The sequence below is a fragment of the Leuciscus leuciscus genome (assembly GCF_965113295.1).
Source record: "Leuciscus leuciscus genome assembly, chromosome: 8".
Taxonomy (NCBI): domain Eukaryota; kingdom Metazoa; phylum Chordata; class Actinopteri; order Cypriniformes; family Leuciscidae; genus Leuciscus; species Leuciscus leuciscus.
In genome coordinates this window covers 7,895,245-7,921,657 of record NC_138732.1, presented here as the reverse complement: position 1 = coordinate 7,921,657, position 26,413 = coordinate 7,895,245, and the positions used below count along the sequence as shown (strand labels likewise).

The 26,413-nt window shown below is 35.1% G+C and overlaps 2 protein-coding genes across 3 annotated transcripts in view; one reads left to right on the top strand and one right to left on the bottom strand.

Annotated features, from left to right (window-relative positions):
• Positions 1–16,737, bottom strand: part of LOC309504120 (uncharacterized protein) — a 17,673-nt gene extending 936 nt beyond the window's left edge. Inside the window, exons 1-5 of the mRNA XM_082177149.1 lie at positions 16,579–16,737; positions 13,758–14,129; positions 6,414–6,561; positions 5,443–5,533; positions 3,894–4,167 (exon numbers count right to left, since the gene is read on the bottom strand). Coding sequence (XP_082033275.1) covers positions 3,894–4,167; positions 5,443–5,533; positions 6,414–6,561; positions 13,758–13,926 — 682 coding nt within the window. The 5' untranslated portion in view covers positions 13,927–14,129; positions 16,579–16,737. The remainder of the gene's footprint in view (positions 1–3,893; positions 4,168–5,442; positions 5,534–6,413; positions 6,562–13,757; positions 14,130–16,578) is intronic.
• The window catches only part of psd2 (pleckstrin and Sec7 domain containing 2), an 82,198-nt gene that overhangs the window by 390 nt on the left and 55,395 nt on the right, over positions 1–26,413 (top strand). The window contains exons 1-4 of one of the 2 annotated variants that reach the window (XM_082176946.1): positions 1–2,575; positions 21,473–21,534; positions 22,906–23,052; positions 25,944–26,052. The exon at positions 1–2,575 is cut by the window's left edge and continues 390 nt beyond it. The gene's annotated coding sequence lies outside the window, so the exon portion shown is untranslated. The remainder of the gene's footprint in view (positions 2,576–21,472; positions 21,535–22,905; positions 23,053–25,943; positions 26,053–26,413) is intronic. The other variant, XM_082176947.1, reaches the window with a different exon arrangement.

The window sequence follows — 26,413 nt, the reverse complement described above, 5'->3', positions numbered from 1 at the left end:
TTCTACATCTCTAATCCTAGCCAATACCTAAACTTAACAACTACCTAACTAACTATTAATAAGCAGTAATTAGGAGTTCATTGAGGCAAAGTCGTAGTTAATAGTGAGAGTTGGACCCTAAAGTGTGACCTATATTATATATAAATATATAATTAGGATTGTTAAAGATAACTTTTTTATTTTTGTAAATTATGTATGTGTATATACACACACATATATTATATAAACAAACAGTTTGATTTGTTAGATGTGATTAATCGCTCCGTGCAGGAGCGCGGCTATGATCTGGTTCAGAGCCACAAGGACCTCGCGAGAGGTCAAGACTAAGGAAATAATCAAGCAGAAATGCATGATTACGAGACTTTGACTGTCTGTAAATCACTGCTGACTTTAAAAAGCTGTTAGACCCCTGACACAAGCCCGCCGGGGATTATAATACATCCACAGCTGTCTCTCTCTCGATCCTCCTTTCCACCCACTCAAGGCAGGTCTAGAGGTCACAAGAGGGAGAAGCAAGGAGAGTGACAGCAGGCAAAAGAGAAAAAAGTGAGAGGAAGAAAGTAAAGGACGAAGAGAGTACAAATAACACAAGCGTGAGGAAGAGGGTAAAGGCTATGGGAGTGATGACTCAATTTGAATGTGTTAAACGGGGTGAGACAGGTGGTCAGGGAATAGGTGAAGGGGTGATTGAGGTAGAAGTAGGTAGAAACAGAGAGATGGAGGAGGACGCTCGTGGGGACCGTGGTTGACTTCAGAGACAGATGCCGTGGAGAGCGAGACTCAGAGGAGAGGCCAGGGGAGAACTGTATTTTTAGACTTTCCCTGAGGGGTCTAAGCCTGGAGTTCCACTCCCTTCACGCTTTTCCTGTGAGACCAACTCTCTGGCAGAACTTTTTTTCTACCTCTACAATGACATGGGGGTCTTTACTATGCCCTCTACATGCAGTTTTTTTCCCTTGTATTCATGTGATGCAACCTTTATTTCTAAGTTGCAAGCAACGACGCGGCACCACAAGACCGTTACCATAATGAATGAAAATGACTGATCTAACCAGGTGCAATGTGGCAAAGTCATCATCAGCAATAAATACACTGTTCCAGATAATCTAAAATAAATCCAAATAACCTATTCCAATCTGAGAACACAAAGCACAAGACATTTTAGAGACATTCACACTCACGTTTATGCACTTTAAAAGTTTGAATAAAAAAGTAATTTGTCTTTAAAATGTCAGTCAAGTGAAATGTTTGCAGTTGCCACTCTGACATTTGAGGATATACAAATTGCTGGACAAAAGTTTTTCAATTATCTCAACAGCTTTAAAACTACTGATATTTATAAAATGAATTTATATGAAAGGTTTCAAACCTAAAATTATGCCATTTAGTTTTTATTATTAAGACACCATTTTAAATAGTTTTCTTAGTCTGTTTATTTGTTCGGACAGTTGCACCACCTGACATTTTGGGGGTTTAAGATAAGAAAACTTATTTAAATGTACTAAAAATTCATTTTAACTCAATACATTTTATAGAATAATGGGATATATGTCATGAATTTATCAAATTAGGAAATAATGCACTTGACACAAAATATGCACGTCGTGCCATTGACCCATATATATAATATGCATATTTGAAAATGTTCTGGTATTGGATGCTTTTATTTAATGGCTTCAAGCAGCATTTTCACGTTTCACACCGCATTGGCAAAAGCTGTCACAGGTTGAAAATAAACAACTTCCGGTCGCTGCAATGGTCGCTGTAAACCTAAATCTTAAAGGGATAGAAATAAAAGCATTTAAATAAAAGATTTAAATTAAATCTTTTCATTATATAAAGCGATCGAGTCTCCTCTGAAAATTTGGACTTAAGCGCTCTATAAGGATTAGTTTTACAATCTCTTAACTTTTTGAAGCGTCAAAGTGGTAGTTGCGTAGCTGTCAATGGAGGGACAGAAATCTCTAATTTCATCAAAAAAGATCTTCATTTTTTTGTTTCGAAGATGAACAAATTCATCTTTGGGATGACATGAGGGTGAGTAATTACAGAATTTTAATTTGTGGGTGAACTACGTTATCCCTTTAAATTAATGATTTTCGGGCACTTGGAAAAATGTATGACGTCGAGATCGTGACGCAAGCGGTAGGCTACTACGTGCAAACACTAGATCGTTCTTACCCAACGGCTCTGGTTCTAACTACACAGCTGAGCTGATTATAATGGGAGCAGTCTAGTTTTGTCACGTCTCTCTTTCCCTCTCATGAGTTGAGCCGTGGTTCCTGTTGATGTTTCTCTGGCCGTTCCCTGCAGCCGTGACCCCCTGACTGCGTTTGCTGTCGCCATGGAAACGTGGGATAAGTGCAAATTCCCGCTCCGGCGCACACGTATGCGCGCGCGCGCACGCACAGATTGAGTCACACACAAACCCACACTCAATTCATCATGTATCCACTTTAATAACAACAACAACAAAACTTACTATGTAAGTGCAATATTATTTAAGGTGACGACACAAACAACACCTGACCAACATCTGACCTCCCAAGCTGAAAGTCAGGTAACAGTTACACAGGTACGTTAATATGTTGGAATCCTTTAAACTCGTGTTTGTTTTCTGTTTCTAAAGAAGTTTGGTTGTAGTTTTTGTGTTGGTCTGTAAACAAAGCAGCATTTTAGCACGCAAACACCAGCGCAAAGTTGCCTGTTTTTGAATATTAGCCGCAGCTGGTAAACAAAGGAAAGTGTTGCAGTGACTGGTGTGTCCTGCAGGTGGCGCACGCAGGCCTTGGCTTACAGGCTCGCTGTTGGTTGTGTTAATGATACTAGAAGTCCACTAGATGGCGCTTGCTGTTCGTTTAAACTTTACATTGATTACATCATGAAAGTCCCTTTTTAAATGTAAAATGGCCATAAACCACATATAAATGTAGATCGTTAATTCCCAGATTATCTGTTCATTTTCTGATATATATATATTTTTAAAAAATGTGTATAATGTTTATAGTTTAAGTTTGGAAACTTTCTTTTTTTTATGTTTTTGAAAGAAGTCTCTTCTGCTCATCAAGGCTGCATTTATTGAATTAAAATACAGAAAAAAACCCAGTAATATTTTGAAATATTATTAAAATTTAAAATAATGGTTTTCTATTTTAACATACTTTAAAATATAATTTATTTCTGTAATGTAAATCTGAATTTTCAGCATCATTAATCCAGTCTTCTGTGGCATGATCCTATAAAAAATCATTCTAATATATGCTAATTTGATGCTCAGTTATCATCAATGTTGGAAACAGCTGCTTGCTTAATATTATTTTGGGACCTGTGATACTTTTTTCAGGATTCATTGGTGAATAAAAAGTTAAAAAGAACAGCATTTATTTATGATATCAATTAACACATCCTTGGAAAATAAAAGTATACATTTATTTCAAAAAAAGAAAGAAAAAAATCACTGACGCATATGTGTGTGTGTCTTATTAATTTTAAAATATTGTATATTAGTTTCAATTTTATAAATGGTGTTTATTCAATGTTCATAGAAGGTTGAAAAAATACACAAATTAGGGTTTCAAAATGTATTTAGACATGTCTTAAATATTGGTCACAAACCTCATAGAAAATAGATTAAACAACGAAAAATTGCATTCTTTATAGAATAAATAGGCCTAGATAATAAAATAACTCAAATTAGTTTAGTTTGACCTCCTGGGAATCGAAAACCAATATCCTAACCTATCCATCCATTGTGATTGTTATTATATTAGATGCAGATAAATGTTAATAATGTTGTGCTGTGCTTTCAGTTTGGCTTGTTCTAGTGTTTTTGTGGTTGATTGTTGAAATAATATCTTGCATTAATTCAGACTCTTCTTCAGTGTCACTCTTACCTTTGTCTGGTGTGGGTGTGTCCAGGGGGCGTGTCTGGTTGCTGATTGACAGCTGCTCTTTCATTGCTCTGTGCAGTCGAATCTCTCCCAGTCTGTCTGCTACTGTTGTCTCGCTGTTGCTCATGTGTGATCTGTAAAGGCCCGTGTCCTCCTCCGCACTGCCTGAGTCTGAGTCGTCTGTTTGGCCCCTGCTGTCGTCAGCTGACTGATCGGAACCGCTGTCCTGCTTGGACTCATCTGAGACTGTTGGAGAATCGCTGAGCTCCTCTGCTTTCTGGGGCAGATTTGTAGAAACTCATTTGTAAACACTTATAAAATCGGAGTTGACAAATTCAGAGACACAAACAGAGGAGAAGGAGTGTTGTGTGTGTGTGTGTGTGTGTGTGTGTGTGTGTGTGTGTGTGTGTGTGTGTGTGTGTGTGTGTGTGTGTGTATTCCCTCTGGCACTGTGGCACTGATGCCATCTGATACCGTTTAATTCTCTGCCCAGGCTCTAAACCATCTGCTCAGGGGAGCTTGGCCAGTCCAACTACACACACCCATCCTCTTATTATTATTGCTGCTCTTATTATTAATATCACACACACACACACACACACACACACACACACACACACACACACACACACACACACACACACACACACACACACACACACACACACACACACACACACACACACACACACACACACACACACACACACACACGTGTATGTGCATCTTCTCACATAAATGCACATTCATATGTCAAATCACATTAGCGCTCACTCAGTTGAACACATACCGATCATGCACACTCACATCACACACGTGTGCTATCATAGTTGGGGACTTTCCACTGATGTCTATTGTTTCAAGCTAATGCTATTCATGTCCTTTATTCTAACCCTGTGCTTCTCATCTGGTGCTTCGTGACCCAAAATTGTGAAACCAGTTTTTTGGAGGGCCCTTAGAAGCCAGTGTAATTGACATTACAGGTCATGTGGTCCAGCAAATTTATAAGGAGTCAAATTAGACGGATGTCAACAGGGACAGATTGTGACATGATCCTCAAAAATACACAGAGTAAAAGAAAATACGACTCATTAAATACAATAAATCGGATAATTTTTTTAAATGGTCAGTTTTACTATTCAGTAAGCTTGTTTCTACCACAGAATAAATAATAAAAAAGGTAATTGCGACTTTTTTATCTCACAATTCGGACTTTTTTTCTCACAATTGTGAGTTATTAAGTCAGAATTGTGAGATATAGACTCGCAATTCGGAGAAAAACGTCAGTCTTTTTTCCTCAGAATTGGACTTTATAACTCGCAAATGCAAGTTTAGGCCCCTATCTCACAATTTTAGAAAAAAAGTCAGAATTGCGAGATATAAACTCGCAATTGCAACAAAGAAAAGTCAGAATTGTGGGATAAAAATTCACAATTACCTTTTTTTACATGTTTTTTTTTTTATTCAGTTGAGAAGCACTGTCCTAACAGTAGGCCTATAACTTTTTACAATTTTTATAAATACATTATTTAGTACACACACACACACACACCTTGAGCAGTAGCTGGATCCCTGGTTCTGTGCTGATTTGTTGTGCTCTGTTGGGTTTGGTCAAGCTGCTCTTCACAGATTCTGCTTTTGCTCTGTGAACAAAGAAAAACACACATTTAGCTCTGATTTGAATATTTGTATTGCTATTAATTACAATAATAGAATATTTACAGAACCTTTTCTGTCAGGCGTATACAGAACCTTTTAGAAGTTATATACCATCATCGTTTTGGATTTAGTTTTTATTAATTAGGTTTGTTTTAATCCACTTTTATTTTAATTAAACAAGCAGCTCGAAACATTTTTTATCTGTAAAATAACTTGTTGAACATTAAAGTATTTAAGACATCTCTCCATATAGAACCTTTTTTAGGATCCTTTAAGCCCACCGGCAACTATAGTTGCCGCAGTGAATAGTTGTCATTTTACTTTTGTAAGTATTTTTCTAGATGTTATCCTTGTTCTATGTCTCAATGACATGCAAGCAAACAACCAAATAAAGGATTTAAAAAAAAAAAAAAAAGGTATTCACTTGCTTCCTGTCACATGAGGATGTCAACTTCCTACCCCTACTTCCAGGAAGCATGGCGAAGGCAAACCCTCCCAAAGAAAGGTCATTTTCATGTTACTAATAAGTATTTTTTATTGACATTTACATATCTACATAATCATGAAGGTCTCTAGAATCATCCCAACAAAACAAATCTTACAAGAGATATATAGTTTTTGTATACTTAGTCAAAAGTCCAAATGGCAACTATAGTTGCCGGTGGGCAAATGCCTTGTAAGACTAAATATAGACTATATTTTTACCTGCCGTTTGTTAGTTAGTGTGTACTTCTTCCTGCTGATATTATTGAGGTTTATAGCTCTTTGAAATACTTGACTCTGATTGGTCTATTGTGATATTCATAATCCCTTCAATAGTATATTTCTGCCTGCTGATATTCTGGCGGTAAGAAGGCGTTGTACCTGTTGATATTGTTAGGGTTGGCTGCCGTCTTGTCCCTCAGCTCAGACAGGATGAGTTTTGGAGATTTGAGCTCATCCGATTCTCCGATAATACACACATGCACGTCGCCGTCACTGCCCAGCCGCCAGCTCACACTTTTACAAGGGCCTGAGGACAAAATGATATACATGTCAAGAAAATCAATATCTGAGATGCACTAAATAAATGAGCAACACAGAAACAATTAAGCTACAAAGACTAAGGAGATGCACAACAGTTCACATTTAGTCCCTATATTGCTTTTTGAACACACATCTGGGTATTTTTGAGGTTTAATAGTTTGTAATTTTATGTTAATTAGATCTTCTTTTCTCAACCCAAAGAACCTGGAATGACCAGCGTAAAGCATATTTCTTTTAAAATTGTATTTTGCCACAATATTTTTTGGGGGGGGGAGACACAGATGGCTTTCTACAGGCATTGATGCTAACCAGCCAAACCCTGATCCCTTGATTTCCATGATTACAGTGTGTAGCGTGTCCGTTTCACAGACAGAGGGCGCTGTGCCATTGAGTGAAATTGATCCTGTACACGTCTAGGTCATCCACTCCGGTTTAGAAGCGTGTTAATGTCATTCAGTGTGCAGATGCAAATGCCAGTGTTCGTCATGATTGTATTATCACCTTACAGACACTTAAACCAACTCACAAAAGCTGTGACTCTTTCCCAGTCACCCTCATCATTATTTCAGTGTGATTTAACCTTCTCAGATTGCACGAATTGTTTGAAGGCATGAAATGAAGTGTGATCAACTGAAATGTGGTGCTTACGTAATACTGCAAGGCACACAAAGAGGATCCTTGTGCGGATCATATGGGACCGTAGTTCAACTAAACTACATAATCTAAAAAGTACATTGTTAATACCACAGAGATCGCTGTGGGAATTAGAGAGAAAAATGTCAAGAATTTCCGAGCGTGAACAGTTTGTTCCAGCAGGGGACGATCTGTTTTTCTTTTTCCTTTCTTTTGCATGCACGTAAGAGAAAACCTAACACCCTTCGGCTTCTTCAGAAAGGGTTACGTAAAAAGAACCAGTTCTCCAGGTTGACGATCTTAAGACGAGGCAGATCAGATGCCTCACATCCATACAAGGACGGATTTAGAGAAGGTTTCTGTTAGAAATCTCAGAAATGTTCAGTATGTGCAGATGAAACTATGCAAGTTAGATAATATAAAAATTGGCACACATCTTAAGGAGGTGTTTTTGCATGCTAATGGTTAGATCTGTGTGTGTTTATTTGTGTGTTTGTGTTGCTTGTTGCCTAGGTTCACCCATGCCACTCAAAACAAGGTGTTTGTATTTGAAAGGTGATGTAACAGGATGATGATAAATATGTTTTCTTGAGGAGTGTTTCTTCACTTTTGCCCAGGGCTTAATGCGGCCAGAGAGATTAGAGCTGCACCTTGTAAAAGGAACATAACCCATCAATAGTTGAGCTTTTGTATGTAATAAAACGTACAAATAAAAGTCAATACGCCCTCCAACGTTTGAGGAGAAGAGATGTTTATAGCTTGGAAGTTACTCTTTCTGGTCTCTTTCTTTGTCTCTTGTTGCTTGTTCATAATCAATTGTCATCATTTATCCTCAAGCCGTTCCAAACCTGTATGTCAAATATGTCTCAGTGTTTACATATCTTTTGTGTTCCACAGAAGAAAGAAAATCAAACAGGTTTGGAACGACTTCACGGTGAGTAAATGATCACATGACAGATTTACATTTTTGTGTAAATTGTCCATTTAAACTGCTTAAAATAGGCAGAAATTAGATTCTTGTTGACAGGGGGCCTCAGAAAACTCCTAAAGGGGCCTCAAGATGGTATGAAACAATTTTAAATAAGACAAAACAAGCATTAAGTTAACTTAAAACTACAAAAAACTACAAAAAAACAAAAAAAAATTGATGAACCAGGATTTCCAGAGTTTTGAAAAACCTACTTATAAGGAAGCCTAATTATTAAAAGTGTGATTTCAAGATTGGGAAAAGTTATAGCCTATAAATAATGAGATCCTCTAACTCCTTGGTCATTTTTATAAATTTGATAAACATTTATTTATTTATTTATTTATTTATTTATTTATTTATTTATTTATTTATTTATTTATTTATTTATGCCAAGCTCTAAAATATTTTATCTGGTAGATATTTTGTAATAACATTTTTTTTTTTATCCTAGTAAATCACTAACTGCTGGAAAGGTTAGGTCTTCCAGTGTTGTTGTGTGGACGGTGAGACAAAAAGGTGAGAAGCGATGAAAACATGCATAACAGCTTATATTCTGACTTTGATTGCATATTGTGCAATGTGACTTGGCAAATGAGAGCACGGTTTGAGATGTTGTTGAGATAATTTCTGAAACAAATGTGAGACTATAGTGAAAAAACATTAGACTCAAGCGACTGTCACATTCGATTTTATGTTCCTTTCACGTCCAATAATGCATATGTGTATGCGAGATCGTAAATGCAAGTATATGCTCATACAAACACTCAGGTTTGATGAACTCTGAACTTGCACTGCAGAAAGACATCCAACCAATTGATGATCTATATTTCACAGATTGACTTCATTGATGAAAATCAAACAGGGAGGAAATGGTTTTTAAGAGTTTAAAGTGTCGCTATAGTAGATTGTGTATGTCCTGGAGTGTGACATCACATCCTGTTGCTAATATTCACTGACATGTATTAGATATCTGAAGTATTTCCATAGGCTTAAGTCTAGAACACACCTCTAAATCTCCATTTGCTCTCCGTCTAAGAGAAACACTTATCGTATTAAAGAGGCCTCATTGTGGGCAGCGAAAGAGTCTCAGGTACAAAGTTCCAGCAATAGCTCGTAGTTTTGTGTGTTTGTGTACAGAAAGAACTGCCAACAGAAACTTCAACAACGTTATTTATCTGGACTACCCCTGACGCAGAGCTGACACACGGTATCAGCTGAGACGACTGAAACCAGCCACATAGTGTTGAGCGAGAGAAAGAGCGACACAGCTGCGTTTCACAATGCTGCCATTGACATGAACTGTGAACCCTGCCATGTGCGTCCGCGGAGAGAAAAGCTAAAGAGCACAGAAAGAGATTTGACTGTGTTCATGTCACACTGGAGTAAATTAATGAGAGTGTGCGGCTCGCTTTTGTGCAGAGGCTAAACACGCATCACAAAGGCCTTGTGTCACATGTAGCCCATGTGACGTGACGAGATGAGAAACTGAAGCCGGAGGAGAAAACCAGAGCTATTGATAGGAACGCTTCACATTAACGTCCCCAAGCAAATGTTCTTTTAACTGTCCATTCCTGTTGGGTTGGATTCCATCGTCATGGATGTTTTTTCCCAGCCTGAGATCTTGGCTTCAAGTTCTCACAGATGTTACAAGCATGTTTATCTGATGTACAGTACAGGCCCAAAGTTTGGACACATTACTATTTTTTTAATGTTTTTGAAAGAAGTTTCTTCGGCTCATCAAGCCTGCATTTATTTGATCAAAAATACAGAAGAAAAAAATTTAATATTGTGATATATTATTACAATTTAAAATAATTGGTTTTCAAGTTATTATACTTTAAATTATCATTTATTTCTTTGATGCAAAGCTGAATTTTCAGGATCATTACTCCAGCCTATCACATGATCCTTTAGAAATCAGTCTAATATGATGATTCATTATCAAAGTTGGAAACAGTTCTGCTGCTTAATATTTTTTCATAACCTGTGATACTTTTTTAGGATACTTTGATGAATAATAAAAAAAAAAGAAGCAAATGTTTTAAAAATAGAAATCTTTTGTAACAACAATATACACTACTGGTCAGTAATTTGGGGTCAGTATTTTTTTTTCTTTCTTTTTTTGAAATAAATCAGTACTTTTATTCAGCAAGGATGTGTTAAATTGATAAAAAGTGATAGTAAAGAAGATTTATATTATTAGAAAATATTTTTTTATTTTGAATAAATGCAGTTCTTTTGAACCTTTTATTCATCAAATATATTAGGCAGCAGAACTGTTTCCAACAATCATAATAAATCAGAATATTAGAATGATTTCTAAAGGATCATGTGATATAGACTGGATGTCACATGTGACACTGAAGACTGGAGTAATGATCCTGAAAATTCAGCTTAGCATCACAGAAATAAATGATAATTTAAAGTATAATAAATTGAAAACCAATTATTTTAAATTGTAATAATATATCACAATATTAAAAAAAAAAATCTGTATTTTTGATCAAATAAATGCAGGCTTGATGAGCAGAAGAAACTTCTTTCAAAAACATTAAAAATAGTAATGTGTCCAAACTTTTGGCCTGTACTGTATATTTAAGCAGAGTTACGCACATTTTTGTTGTCAAGAGTTTTTCCTCATACCCTCATTTGCTAACCATATTATTGGCCTCTATTTTTACTCTCTATTCCAGGTTGCTCTGTTTTCGCATGTCTTCCGTTTCCCCGAAAACATTCCATTCCCAAATCTCTTGTAAAACACATCCTCAGGCTTTAAAGCGTTAGAAAGCCCTCAAATGTTTAGAGGAATTTACGTCGACAGGGGTTAGATCCTAAAAAAGGCTGAACTACTTGAATGCTGATGCTGTGGAGATAAACAGTAAGTGAGTGTTGTGTTGAGGGTGCAAGGCCAGTGTTGAAAAGCTGGAATTTGTCTCCGGTTTCGCCCCCGCAGCTGCAGGATGTGTCCGCGGTTATGTTATGTGACTCTTTTGGGTCACTTCATTTCCTTTGGCCTTAAAAATATGTGATCACCTCAAATTACTTTGCATCATTTTGCATAGGTGTTGATTTTCCTGTTAAGCCAGTGAGGGCGTGTTTGCTGTACTTGCTTAAAAGGGTAAGTAGATATTTAATGAAAGTGATTCGTTTTCTGATTGGCTAGGTTCACACAGCAAGGGGTGATCTCACTAAATCAGGCTCTAAATGTGTTGAAATGCACTGTCGGTACACCATTTTGTTTTTGAAAGAAATTAATACTTTTATTCAGTGACAGTAAAGACATTTATAATGCTACAAAATATTTCTATTTCAATTAAATGCTGTTCTTTTGAGCTTTCTATTCATCATAGAATCCTGATTTTTTTTTTTTATCATGGTTTCTACAAAAATTAAGGACAGTGGATGGTGAATACATTTTTAAAAAGACACCTTTATGGAAATTTTCTAGCTTTTTAAGGAATTTTTAACATTTTAAATAAATGATTTAGGTGTCTATACGGCTCTGTTAATGCCGCACGTTAACTTAATTTCACTCTGAAAATATATAATATAAATGACATAATCTACAGAATATAACATTTTTAAAGTGTTTGCTTTGTTTGAGCTTTTTGACAGGGTAAGACAATTGGAGACATGCGTCCTTTTAATAGAATATATTTTATTATAAACCCTAACCTAAAAAATATTATTATACAAAATATTGAAAAATCAGTCTAGAAACCTTAGATTTACCGGCTGCTCTCAGTAATAAAATGGGAAAATCAAATGGAGATATAATTGGAGGAGGAAGATTAGGAAGCCCATTATTAATGATTATTATTGGTTGTTATTATTATTGTTAGTTATTAATTATTATAAAAAGAAACAATATAATACAAATATTTAAATTAATTTGCTTTTAAAAATGTTATGTAAAGCGATTGTCTCTTTAATACCCGAGGTGTGTGTGAACACCAGTGTATTTCTCTCTCCTAACAGAACTGAACTGTGTGACTATAGCCGTATTCACTAGAATCACTCTTCAAAAATGTCTCTATGGGTTCAATTCAACTATTGAAATGCGTCATCGGAGCAAGACGAAATATTGTTGCCTCATACGCTCAATATATACCCGAGTGGGTCTGTGAGGTCAAATTATGATGTCATACACAAAAGAATGCGTAATTAATAACAAACACTCTGACGTGTCACCTTTCTTTTCTTTTTTTTCTTTTTTTCTGTTTTGAAGGTCAAATGAGGTAATCCTAAGAAAAATTCTTGTTATTGACTATTGATGATTTAAAAATGTATTTAAAATTCATCACTTTTATACGTGTGAAAACAGATTTGACCTGAGTCATTTTGACTTGTTTGTAATTTTGTAAAACAAGCAGAAGTCAGTGACATCTGTCGACCTCTGTATCCGTCCAGGCATTTATTGAGCATTTGATGCGGAAACTTTTGTTTTCCGATGACGCATGTCAGTTTTGAGCATGTTTGAGACACTCAGATCTTATCTGAAGATCTAGAGGAGATTACTACTCTATTCTAATCTCACTACTATCTTGGAGAAACTATTCTTGTATTGCAGCGATTCTCATTGTGTTTTTCTTCCCTGTGGGGGTTAAAGAAGATATTTTGGTTAAAATATTCCTCTGAGCAGTTGAAGTTTAAATTTTTTTTTGGGGGGGGTTTGTGATCCAGACTGCTGTTGAATAGCGGTCTATTTTATGCCAGATCTCTGTGTGTTTTTCCCTTCTCTGTTGACTTAAGCTAAATGCACATCTATATTTCTCTCCATCATTCACTTTTATTTAGTTGTTTCTCATTTAATAGCTCCATCAGCATTTCAGTCCTTAAAACTCTCTCTTTTCTTTATTTCTCTCTGAGAAATTAATCCTACTTCTCCATTTCTCAAACAAAGAGCCTCTCTGTATTCAAAACCAATCATGCACCAGGTCCGACATGTTTAATACCTGAACTGTGTGTGAACACTAGTGTATTTCTCTCTCCTAACAGAACTGAACATGCTGTGTGAGTGTAGCCGTATATTCACTGGGATCACTCTTCTAAAGGGTTCAATTTAACTATTGAAACGTGTTGTAGTAGCCATTAAAGAAAACGTATTTAGTTTCATATTTATGTTTTAATATTATAACTTTGGTTTAATTTAATCTATGTTGAATATGAAAGTGAATGTATTGATTATGTCGGGAGACACGGAGTGGGTCAGACGTGATTTTTGAAGTTTTGTTTTGCGTAGAAAGCCTTTTGTGTAGATACATTTCAATCAATGTTTCATCAACTAATCGTCTGGATTTAACAAATAAGAAGCTAACCAAGAACTCAGAGTAAAGGCCGAAACAAAACACGTCATCGGAACAAAAGAAAGATTATCGCCTCATACGCCCAATATATATATATATATCCATCTGGGTCTGTGAGGTCCAATTATGATGCCACACACAAAAGAATGTGTTATTAACAACAAACACTGTCAAAGTCACACAAAAGCATATTCAGCTGTTCTGTAAATAGTTTTTGTCTCCTCACAGAATGACAGATGTGGCAGTATTTTTAGAAAGGGTGTAAGTTCATACCTTTCTTTTGCCGGAGCTTTTCTTTTTTGCCATCCTCCTCTTCCCGCTCCTTCCAGCGCCTGACTTGTTCCTCTCTCATTTTGAAGAACAGGATCTTCTTCTGTTCGTCATTCAGGGCCTCCAGTACATCAGGGTCTATGTACATGTCAGCTAGGATTTGCTGCAGCATGTTGGTTCTGTATATGTGTTGAAGGCTTTTGAATAAGTGTGCTGGTATACAAAATCACTCGCTGAAGAGTCGCAGCTTCTTTTTTTGGAAATTCTTATCGCCCTTTCCTCAAACAAAAGCTCCCTCTATCTTTCAGAGATTGGCATTTTAGATCCTCCTGCCGAGTTCGTTCTTGTCCCACACTCTGGCCATGTGATTCCAGTCTGAAAGAGAGGGAGAGAAATGGGAGGAGGTAACGAAAAGAAAGATCCATTACAGCATCTGTTGCCATTTTTGTTCAGCCCCTCGTTATGGGCGACTCTTTATATCTCTGCATTAATTCATCCTGATTTCATTAGTAAAACAATTAAGCTTCCCACTCTAATTTCCTGTTTCTGAAGCGAGCAGAGAGCAGTTTTATTTCTCTTTAGTCAGGCTTAATGAAGCTCTCAGATGTTGCCATTTTGTTTTGAGAGGAGTTTTTTTTTCTTGGAAGATCATGATAATAAATTCATATTGATCCACAGGAAAGAAAAATCCCAAATGAGATCTCTGAATATCTCAGTTATTAAAATATTTTTTTGCCTCTTGCTCAGTTTAATTAATTAAATGAGCTTAAGTTTTTTTTTGTTTTTTTTTTACATTTTGTCAAAACTTAATTTAATTGTTCAGTCAACCTAATATATTTAAAACTGAACTTTATGCAATTAATGTGTGTTAAAACTAGATGAACTAACTAAGGCAGTAGATCTGTAGTTCCCAGCATGCTTTGCAAGGGACTGAATTAGGAGAGTAAATTTATGGATTAAAGTGTTATTTTATGTATTTTTCAGTTAAGGGAAATATTTTGTCATGTTAGTGTTTAATGTTCGGTTATGTTAGATGTTTAGAGGAATTTCTGTAATGTTTTTGAATTTTGTGGTTACCATTATGCAGATGAGTGGCACCTGTCAACACTGACACCAGTCTTTTCTTAATTGTTCATTATATAGCGACATTGTGTATAATAATGAATAAAACTGATTGTTTAAACATAAGAAAATTAAGTCTCAGTAAATTAATATACACATCAAGTTGAACCAACATAAAGTTTTAGTTAAGTTAAACATGCTAGAGTAGCCTATTCAACCAACCAACCTACGTAAACCAACTAAATTGTGTTGACCCAACTAAACAAAATTAAATTGTGTGTAAAAACTTTCTTTAATGACTTTAAATTCATTTTTTTAGTGTATCTAGATTCTCGTTTTGTCCAGCAGTATCTTTTAAATCTCAATTCATACTAAATGACTTGAATATGCCTCTGTAATGATGAATATGTTTTTAAAAGTTTTTAAAACAGTTTATACACCGTGGCAAGACCAACATGCAAGTTTTGTCATGTGTCAGGAAAATCATAAAACAAAGTAAACTCCTAAAAAATAAATCACCTATTTTTTTAAAAAATTTGAAGATCAAATGAAGTAACCCTGAGAAAAATTGTTGGTATTGATGATTTAAAAATTAATTTAAAAGTTTTTTTGACTGATTTTTTTTTTTTTTGACCGAGTCATTTTGACATGTTTGTCATTTTGAGAGACTGATCTGTTTGTGACATCATAATTGAATTGTGAACACATTTTTCATTAGTTGAATTGAATCTAGGAGTGTCTTCTGAACACTGTTTCTAGTGAGCGGTGCAGTTTGAGACACTGTTGAGATCTTATCTGAAGCTCTAGTGGTCATACTTGAGATTACTACTCCCTCTATTAATCTCACTGCTGTCTATGAGAAGTGCTTCACATATTACAGCGATTCTCATTGAGCTTTTCTTCCCTGTGGGGGTTCCTCTGAACAGCTGTGGGGTTTGATGTTTTAGGGTTTGTGATCCAGAATAGCAGTCAGTTTTAATGCCAGATCTCTGTGTGTTTTTTCCTTTCTCTGTTGACTTAAGCTAAATGCACATCTATATTTCTCTCCATCATTCACTTTTATTTAGTTGTTTCTCATTCAGTAGCTCCATCTCTGTTGCTGTTTACACAGATTATACAACATTTCGGTCCTTAAAACTCTCTCTCTCTCTCTTTATTTCTCTCTGCCAGAAATTAATCCTACTTTTCTACCATTTCTCAAACAAAGAGCCTCTCTGTATTCAAAACCAATCATGCACCAGGTCAGACATGTTTCCACACCAAACAACTAACAAAGCCATTCAAAACAGACAAAGGAGCAATAAATTAATAAACATCTGTGCTTTTTAATTAGAGTGATATGGAGCAAGCACAGCAACTCTGAGTTTACTCAAGCAAAACCAACAATCTGAGCATGAAAGGTTAGAATGCAGCTGAAATAACATGTTAAAACTGTGATGATGCATCAGAGAAGACTTTGAATTCGGGAATGTTAAGGATAGACTAAAGACACAGACGTTTACACAAAGACTCACGACACAAAAGACTCTGGAAGTTGGCAAAAGAGCAACTAAAAGAAACAAAGCAAGAGAGAAAGCAGCCGTTAGACAGATCAGGAGCTCTGTAACTCTGCCAAAAACAGTCTGATCTGTTCCTCAGCAGCACATGAGAAAGAGAGAGATGAGACAGAGAGATCGAGAGAAAGAGAGAATGAAAAAGAGGAGGACAAAGAGACAGCTCATGAAGTCTGCTGAGAAAGAGAGAAAAGTGAACTAGTACTCACATTCTGAGCTGGAGGAGTGTGCAGTGGAGTTCTGTGAGTGAAACAGGCAGCAGCATGTGTGTGTGTGTGTGTGTATGTGTGTGTGTGTGAGAGTGTGTTTCTTTCTCTCGCCTGCTTTTGTATTTGAGTGCACCCGTGTGACATCATAGCATTCTTTCTCCCTCCCTCTCTCAGACTTCCTCACTCCAGCTCTCCTTCCTCGTCTCCTCCCTCTCTCCCTGTTTCAGTGCTTCATTGGCATAACAAAACAGCTACATTTGAATTGCCAAATCACAGTTAGACTGATGTTGATACTGAGAATGGTAACAATTTACAGAGTATAGTTAACCATTGCATATAAGGAAGAACTATGCAAAACAATCTTTAATGTTAATTAATAAATATACATAATGTTCGTTTGTTAATTCAGATTTGTTCATATTGCTCATTTTTTTAATGTAATGTTCATTTATACAACTTGAAATAGTAACAATGTAGTAGTATTTGTCGAATAGTAATAATCAAGATTAATAAGTGCTGTAAAAGTATTGTGCTAAAGCATGAACTAATGTTAATTTACCAAAGATCTATTATGGTAATGGTACAGTACATTAAAATGCAAGTACATTAAAAACATTAATATGTTTTTAATGTCTCATAGTAATTTTGCAGGTTTTTTTTTTGGGGGGGGGGGGGGGGGGGGGGGGGACTTAAAGACAAAAATTACTATAGGTTGTCTAACTTCTGCGAAATTAGTCATATTTACTAAAAATAATTTTTATTGAATTTTATTCATATATTAAATATCTTAATAATATTATTAATTATTTAAAAAATACAATATTTACACAAAAAAAAACCATTGTATCACATATTTTGGCAGATTTATGAATAGGCACATTTTGTTCACGGTCAAATTTAAAAAAAAAGTCTTGCTATTCATGACTCATTTTCATCTTAAGTTGACCATATATTTTATATATTTATGTTTGAAAACTTTTTTTTCTAAATATAAATCTCTGTCATTCTGTGGGCGTCACAGATGTAAATGGGTATTTACAGAACAATCAAATATGCTTTTGTGTCACTGACAGCAGGTCACTGTGTTTTTACTAGTTCCACATGCTTTTGTGTGTGACATCATTGAACGTTGACTACACACAACCCAGTTAGCTATATTTTCACAGTTTGACGCAAAAACATATTTTTTTTTGTTTTCCGTGACGCATTTCAGTAGTTGAATTGAAGCCTATGAAGAGTGTCTTCTGAACACTGATTGAAGTGAGCGGTGAGACACTGTTGAGATCTTATCTGAAGCTCTAGCGGAGTCACACTTGAGATTACTTCTCTCTATTTAATGATTGATATATCACAGTGATTCATCTTTCCAGCGGAAGTTTTCTTCCAACTAAAAAAAAAAAAAAAAAAAAAAATTATATTAATGATTAAAAAGTGCATGATATATTTGGAAAGAAATATTTCAAAATTAAAAAATTATATTTTAATTGTTTTATCAAAATAATGATTAATTATAATGCAGTGAAAGTATTTTAGCATTTCCCCCGAATGGTTACACTTGACATTTGTAGGGTTTTTAAAGGTTTTTTCATATATGTGTGAAATGTATCATGGTGTATTCTGTGCCAAAGACAATAGAGATGCAGTAAATGAGTCAGAGAGCAATGTGGTTCACACATCACAAACCCTAATGACTAGCCATCTCTATAGTGCTGTGACTGAATAGAGCTTTGAAAGTGACGGGGGTTGAGCTGTGAGGGCCAAAGATGTGAATCAAAGGCTGTTCAGTTATTGCAGGATCTTCACTGTGGATAGTGTGGATGGATCCATTGAAACATTTCCTTGACCTCTAGTGCAGACAGACTACATCATGACAAAGTTAGGCACAGGTGATTTCCCATCATGCCTCGCAGGTCAGGGTTAATTCAACAAGGAAATGAATCTTTTTTTGTCAGCAAGCCTCAGATTCAATTTAAAAGGCTCGTCTCTGACTTTTGTTCTTTAACGGTCATGAGTTAAACATGTTATACACACCCACAATGAAGGGAGTTTTCTGGTTCTATCTGGAAGGGATTGTTCACCCAAAATTGAGATTGATTTACCGGTCATCTTCCAAACCTGTATGACTTCATTTCTTCTGTGCACGCCAGAAGATAGTTTGAGAAATGTGATTTTTTAATTTATTTATCACAATTGAAGTAAAAGGGGTCCATTGTTGTTTGGTTCTCATCTTTTTTTCAAAATAATTTTCTTTTGAAACAGTGAGTAAATGACAACAGAACTTTAATTTTTGTTGTGACCCATCCCACCTCAACATAATTTTTTTTTTTTTTTAAATAAACAAATTTATTTTATTTTATTTCATATTTTTATTTAATTTTTTCAAAATAAATTTTGAAGGATATCTACACATTACAATAGAAGTCACATGATGTTTGTTTTCCCACAAACATGCTTTATGAATTTCCCAGAAGATTCCTTTGAAGTGTCTTGAGTCATTAATCATGGGGTGTGTGCAATGCTTGCTGAAAAACAGGAAGTGTGTGTCAGGTTATGTGTACTGACCTGTTTACTCTTCCCTTACTCATGCGCTGTGGTCACGTGACTCTCTTTTGCCACTCTTTTTGAAATGGACTTCACTGCATGGCTCCATGTGAGTATGCATTCACAACAATGGAGCGCAGTGTAGGTTAGGGTTCACGTCGTATGTGTAAATAAACACACACACACTCACACAACCAACATACTTGACTTTCAAAGCAATCCCACAGAGTGGGAATGTTTGAGCACAAGAGATTTTCATTGGATCTGTTGCTGCTCCTGGAGTTTTGAGGGATCTCATATCAGCACGGCTGCACAAAACATTTCCAATACATCTTTGTTCAAACTCACCCGTGAATGAAATCATATCTTAGTTAGTTATCTGAACACAGTAGTGTTAATGTTAAATGTCGCTGTCAGCATCTTGCGTGCGTATTTTCATAAATGCAAATGTATTTCACTTTTGAAATACACTCAAAAAGGTCATATTTAACCCCAAAATATAAATAATTTAATTATATTAATAGTAAGAATTTAGCATTTTTATTACAATTATGCATGTTTTTCCTCTAAATATCATTAAAAAAGAAGAAAAAAATGCATTCTCTGTATTCTGTAATTCAAACTAAATTTTATTTAGGCTAAATAATGATAAATATTTAAGTTTAGATCATTATTGCATTTGTTGTACTGCCTTAATTGATGATTTTATGATTAGATTAAAACATTGAATTGCAATATTTATTTATTTATTTATTTATTTATTTATTCATAGCTTGCTATGGTAATGTGAATCTAATGAGAATCACCACTGAGAATAATTACAGCTAATTATTGTGGCAATTATATATTTAAAAACACAATCCAGATCCATTATGTTCTTGCAAACCTGCTTAATTATCATGAAAATTATGCTGTCAGGCAAAAACTTTATGATCCTTTTTTTTCCTCTCTTTAATTTCAGGGTAAAATGTGTCCTGAACATGTTTTTGTGACATTCACATGCATAAGTAAAACCGTTGAAGGCGTAATGAACTGCTGCCGTCTGTTTTTAGGACAACAGTGATGGTCTGTGTGTGTTTTTCAGACTCTAGATTCATGTGGAATTACACTGGTGCTGGTTCAGCAGTTATATCTGTACAACAACAACAAGAGAGCCCGTATCACGAGACAGAGAGTGATATTGCTGTGAAACTGTTGCTCCGGGATCAGAGGAATGGGAGATGTTCAGAAAATGTGGTCCATTTGCCTCATCAAAATCAACTATTTGTTCTGTGGAGTGGCACAAGACTCAAGATTGTTTCGGTTTCATGTAAAGGTTCAATGCCTGATGGTATTTTCCCACTGTCAGGGAAATTTCATTTCTTTCCTTTTATCTGTCTCTCGCTCAGACTGAGAACTGGCCTGACCCGTAGTGTAAACAAACACGTCAGAATGTGGCATATAGGATGGTTTCTGGGTCAAATCCTTATCACGATTCATAGAAGGATAAATATATTGGCCTTTCTAAATTCATATATATGGGTTAGTCTAGGGGTTAAACATCTGGGCTGGCAACAAAAAAAATAAAAAATAATGTTGGTTTGAATCCTACAACTGATCTTCAGCGTTGTTGAAAAGCACATTATCTCAGATTTCTCTTGGGGGACTGTCTCTGAAATAATAATTGGTAAAAGTGTTAGCTAAATGACTAATTAGTATTTAGAACTGGAAATGTAGGGCAATTTATGATTAGTTGCAATAGTATTCCCACCCTATCAATAATTTATAGTTGGAGCAATATACAGTTACATGGCCATCGTGTAATTCACTAATGAACATCGCCCCCTTGTGGCAAGTGCTATTTTTTTCTGTACTGTACATTATTACAGATTGGCAGTCAGTTTTAAAAAGTAAAAGATTAATTTAAAAACTTGCAGATTAGTCAGATATTTAAATGTCCTTGTTGTTTTGTTGATTAGATTAACGTATAGAATATTTTGGGTTCTGTGTGTGATTGGCACACCAAACTGGAGCCACTGTTTTGTTGATGTGAACTATAAACATTTGTCTCTTATCAGAAATATCGCTCTCTGACTCGAGTGTGATTTACATGTTTGTTTTTTCTGCTCTGTAAGGTGCTAACATAGAAACTCTACTCATTTCTTCTGCATTGATTTTCTGAAGAGATTGAGTTTGGTTATGAATGAATGACATGAATTATGAATTACAAATTAATTATTGAAATGCAGTACCTTTAAGCTTCACCATCAACCCTTTGTGTCTCACATCAGAGGGTAATACAACTAACTATTATTTCAAATGATCATTTCAATCTAACAATGAAGCTTATAAGTCTCAATGTGTGTTTTTACAGTGACGTCACTTCCTGTCGACATCACTTCCTGTCAAGCTCACCTGGGAATCAAACCCGTGTTTGTATGTTAGCACCATACTCCACCAAATAAAAACATTATTTTGTCCTTGTTATAATTAAGTTAATTTAATTAGGATAATAAAATAAAATAAAAATATTTATTATATTATGTTTAAAATATACATTTTAAAATGTATAAATAAAGTTTTAAATATATATTTGTTAATAATTAAATATTAATAACATTAAACAAATTAAAATTTCTTTAAGTTCAATTGCTACCATAAAGTTTTAAGTAAACTCAAAGTGATTTAAAAGTGGCAACCAGTGTTATTATTGTAATTTAATTACTTTTCTCTTAAAAAGTACAGTAAGAGATTACTCTTAATTTTTCAGTTACTTCTGATGTAATTACATTAAATACTGTATATAAAACAATTCTAAAACAATAGTGGATTTAACATAAAAATGTAACGTATAATGTTAAAATGTATGTTTTTAATGTAACCTCCTCCCTTTAAATACTTTGATCACCGTCCTTGTATTGTCTATCACTGTATTGTTCAACTGGTCAATGTTGATATATGGGATTTAGAAAGTAATTAGTAATAAGAAATACAATATTTTTTAGAGAGAGTAATCTGATTATACAGTTGAATATGTAATAGCTAGTATTACATAAAATATTAACGTTTCTTTGAATTAGGCACATTATTGATTTGTGATTTTTGACGTGTATTTTAATAAAATTTTTGAATAATGTTTTTTTTTATCTCTCTTAGAAATATAATATACTATGTATTATTGAATGTATACATTATTTGATTTGTGTATTTTGAATTGGATACTTTATTTCATTGATTATATAGCCGACATTATTGATTTGTGTATTTTGACTTATTCATATTTATGATTTTGTTGAATTGTATATCAATATCCATTTAGTTTTTTCTTCTTCTCCTACACTATTATTATATTGTGTTTGATTTAACTTTATATTGTGTGAGACATGTTCTCTTCAGGTTGCCTTGCACAGCACGACCAGGTGAATGTTATATGACTAATTAATTGCTGAGACTTGAGATTGTGTTTGTTACTCACACCCTGACGAAGGCATGTAAGCGTAGGCGTGTACTTGTCACCAGTTTTTAAATGAAAAAGCCATGAAATAAAGGCTTTTAAACTTTTTTCAACACTATTCGAGTGCCTTGGAATATCTTTATTTTTTGTAATATCTAGTAATTTATGACTTTTTTAGAGTAACTAACCCAATGCTGGTTGCAACTTGCAGCGTTATGTAACTTTGCTCTTTATTTGTCCATTTAAAATAAATCAATTGTGAAAAAACTCATATAATATTGAATACAAATAACTATTGAGACAAATTAAATAGATTATAATTATAATTATGTTTTTTTTTTTTTTTTTTACAGTGTGCATCATGCCAAATGTTTGAAGCCGATTTGGTGACGGAGTGTGAGATCTGCTGTTAAGTCTGGACTGAGCGTATGGAGGTCAGAGATCAGATGTCCATGCCAAGCCAGTTGTGGACGGCGTACACCCAGCCTGTGGGATTTTGGGTAAGCATGTGGAGTGTTTGTGTGTGTTTTAGGGATTGGTATGAACTCTAAACCCTATATACACCCCTCCTCCACTGCATCATAGTGCCAACCTGACAGCCCGTGCACTCCAGAGAGCTATATCCGGACATGTGCGAGTGTGTGTGAGTAGCTCCTTCAACCACCAGCTGGCAAGGTCACGATTCACCAGTTAATCTCTCCCTCTGTCTTTCTTTCTGTTTGCTCCCCCTCCCTCCCTCTGTTTCTTTCTGTGCATGTTTGTATTAGTCTGCAGTTTCACAGGAACCAGAGTTCATGTCTGCTTTGTTCCAGTCGGTGTCCTCCAACAGCTTTCTCTCTGAGTGATAAGCAAGCCCTGAAGGAATCTGCAGACCTTCATATTTTCTGCTCTGATTTTAGAGGATCGTCTGCTGAATTCTGCACATGCTCATCAGTAACTGCTTAATCAATAAGCCAAAATATGCACTGAACACACTAGCAGGGATGTGTAGAACTTTGTGAATGATTTTTCTGCTAATCTGTAGAGCTTGGTTTCAACATAATGGGATTGTCATTATTATTGTCTTAGTTATTCTGGCTAATTATTGCAGTTATTGTATATACACAAGCTTTTAAAACTTTGGGTTCTGTAGGGTTTTGTGCTCACCAAGGCGGCAATTATTTGATCAAAAATACGGTAAAACAGTCATATTGTGAAATATTATTACAATGTAGGAATTACTTATCATCACTCCAGTCTTCAGTGTCACATGATCCTTCAGAAATCATTTTATATGCTGATTTGCTGCTCAGGAAATATTTGCTATTATCAATGTTGAAAACAGGTTTGCTGCTTAATTTCTGGGAGCTGTGATACATTATTTTCAGGATTCTTTGATGGATAGAAAGTTCAGAAGGACAGGATTTATTTGAAATACATAGCATGGAAGTCTTTACTGTCAATTTAGAAACCAACTTACTAGAAACGTTCACTAGAAAAGCAAATTTTTCAAACTTTAAATGCTGTTTAAAAGTTTTGGATTTCAAAACGCCTTGATGTTTGAAGGTTGTATAGATCGACACAGAGAGAGATATTAATATATGAAGAGTTCAGATGCAAAAGCCTCCAAGTGCCATCTGAAAATTTCTTCTAGAATGATAATTTTTTATCAAGCTTGTATATTTAAGTTCAGTAATTTCACTTAAATGACTATTAATAGGTTATTTTCATTGCCATTTAAGTAAAATTGCTGAACTTAAATATACGAGCTTGATAAAAATGATCATTCTAGAAGAAAATTTCAGATGGCACTTAGAGGCTTTTGCATCTGAACTCTTCATATATTAATATATTAACTTTTTGTAGATCACGGTAGAAGAATACTTAATTTCCCACAATGCTTTATCTGTGTTTTCTTTGCATGGCTGTTTAATAAATTCCTTTCCCTGTGATTACAATTTAAATTCTAATTCAACCAATGGGGTATGGCCAGTTCTATTTACAATTCAAATCCAACTCGTGAATTAAAATGCAGCCAGTTATTGAATTGTGAATTTTGCACAATCCTGTTACTCAAGTCCAGCCGCTATGACTTGAGTAATTGCTTTAGCAAGAGCTGCTAATTGCATTATCTCATAACCTGGGCTAAGCACTATAATATCAATTCATCCCAGTCAGTAATGAGTGTTTGTATTTGTGTGTGTCTGTGTGTGATAATGGATGTGTTAATAACCAAATAAACCCTCAACCATCTTTCTCTCTCACACATCAGGAGTGTGTGGTAATTAAATAGATAAGTCTGCATGTCAGATTTGCTTCTTGTCTCTCTTGATGCTAACCCGTGCTGACTAGCTCATTATTGGACAGCCATAATTGCGTCCCGCCGTCTGGTCGGCACTGGGAGTCGCATGAACATTATTTTTATTTCTGATCTCCGTCGGGTATTTTGTTGTTCTTGTCAATTTTCCACATGACAGGTAGAATCTGACATCTTTATGCACTCAGTGTTTTGTGACAGCATGACAGCATGTTGCAATACTGTATAAATGTCACAGTGTGCACACCAACGTTCTACAATAGCATGCACTTTCTCTCTTTTGTTTTCTCTCTCACTTGCACACATGGGCATTGCATGTGTAAGCATGTCTGCGGCAGAGATCTTGAACAGTTGAGCCAATTTTGCACATATTTTAGCGCAAACGAACTAAATGTAATAGAACTAAGCACTAAATGAGCTAAAATATAGATGCTTTGTACTGTATTTAAATGCAGCCATTTGTTCTTTTGAGCCAAACATACCTTTCTATGTAAATTAGGCTCATTATAGAATGCACCTTATTCATAAATGCTTGCCGCAATTACCATTGTGCTCTTACTGTTATGTTAAGATTTGTGAAAATGTTTTTGAAAGAAGTCTCACTTGCAAAGGATGCATTTATTTGATCAAAAATATAAAAAAAAGACACATTGTGACATTATTACAATTTAAAATAACTGTTTTCTATGTGTATAATATATATTTAAAATGCAATTTATTCCAGTGATGACAAAGCTGAATTTTCAGCATCATTACTCCAGTCTTCAGTGTCACATGATCCTTCAGAATCATTCCAATATGCTGATTTAGTGCTTTACATTTAGTGATTTACTACTATTTAATATAATGCTACTTAATATTTACTGAGATACAATTTTTCAAGATTCTTTAAAGAATAAAAAAAGAACAGCAATTATTTGAAGTAAAAACATTTGTAACATGTCTTTACTGACACTTTTGATAATTTTTTTACATTCTTGCTGAATTAAAGTATTCATTTCTTTAAAGAAAAAAACTAACTTTTGAATGGTGTGGTGGTGTATATTTTCTATTGAACATGGCAGCAGTTGTTCATAAGATTTCTGCATTTTACAGGTATCTGAATCACAGACAAACCCGGTTGTGCAAATAAAGGGCGGCAACGGTGGCTCGATTCCTGGAACACAGAAGAAACAGACATCCACACAGACACAAAGCCATGAAGGTACAGTAGATGCTGTATCTTTCTTCTGTTTCAGCACTGTCAGCAGTCAGGGTGATGCACACGTGCACAAAGGCATTTGTGCAGTCCTGAACACACTCTTACACACAAGGAAATCACATGGAACAAAGCAGAGCACTGAGTGATCAGATGGTATTGTATTTGCCTAATGGAAGTGTAGAGATTGCAGCAGTGGCGGCGAGATAAACGCTCTGGCCCTTTGTTGGGTCGCTTCGCTCTAATACTGCTAAGCACTCTGACATTTAAGTATGACATTTCTGTCATCAGACGTCCTGGCAGTTATTTGCAGCAGATCAAGGAGGGTTTTTAAACCTATCAAATGCGAAATTTCTCATCCAAAACT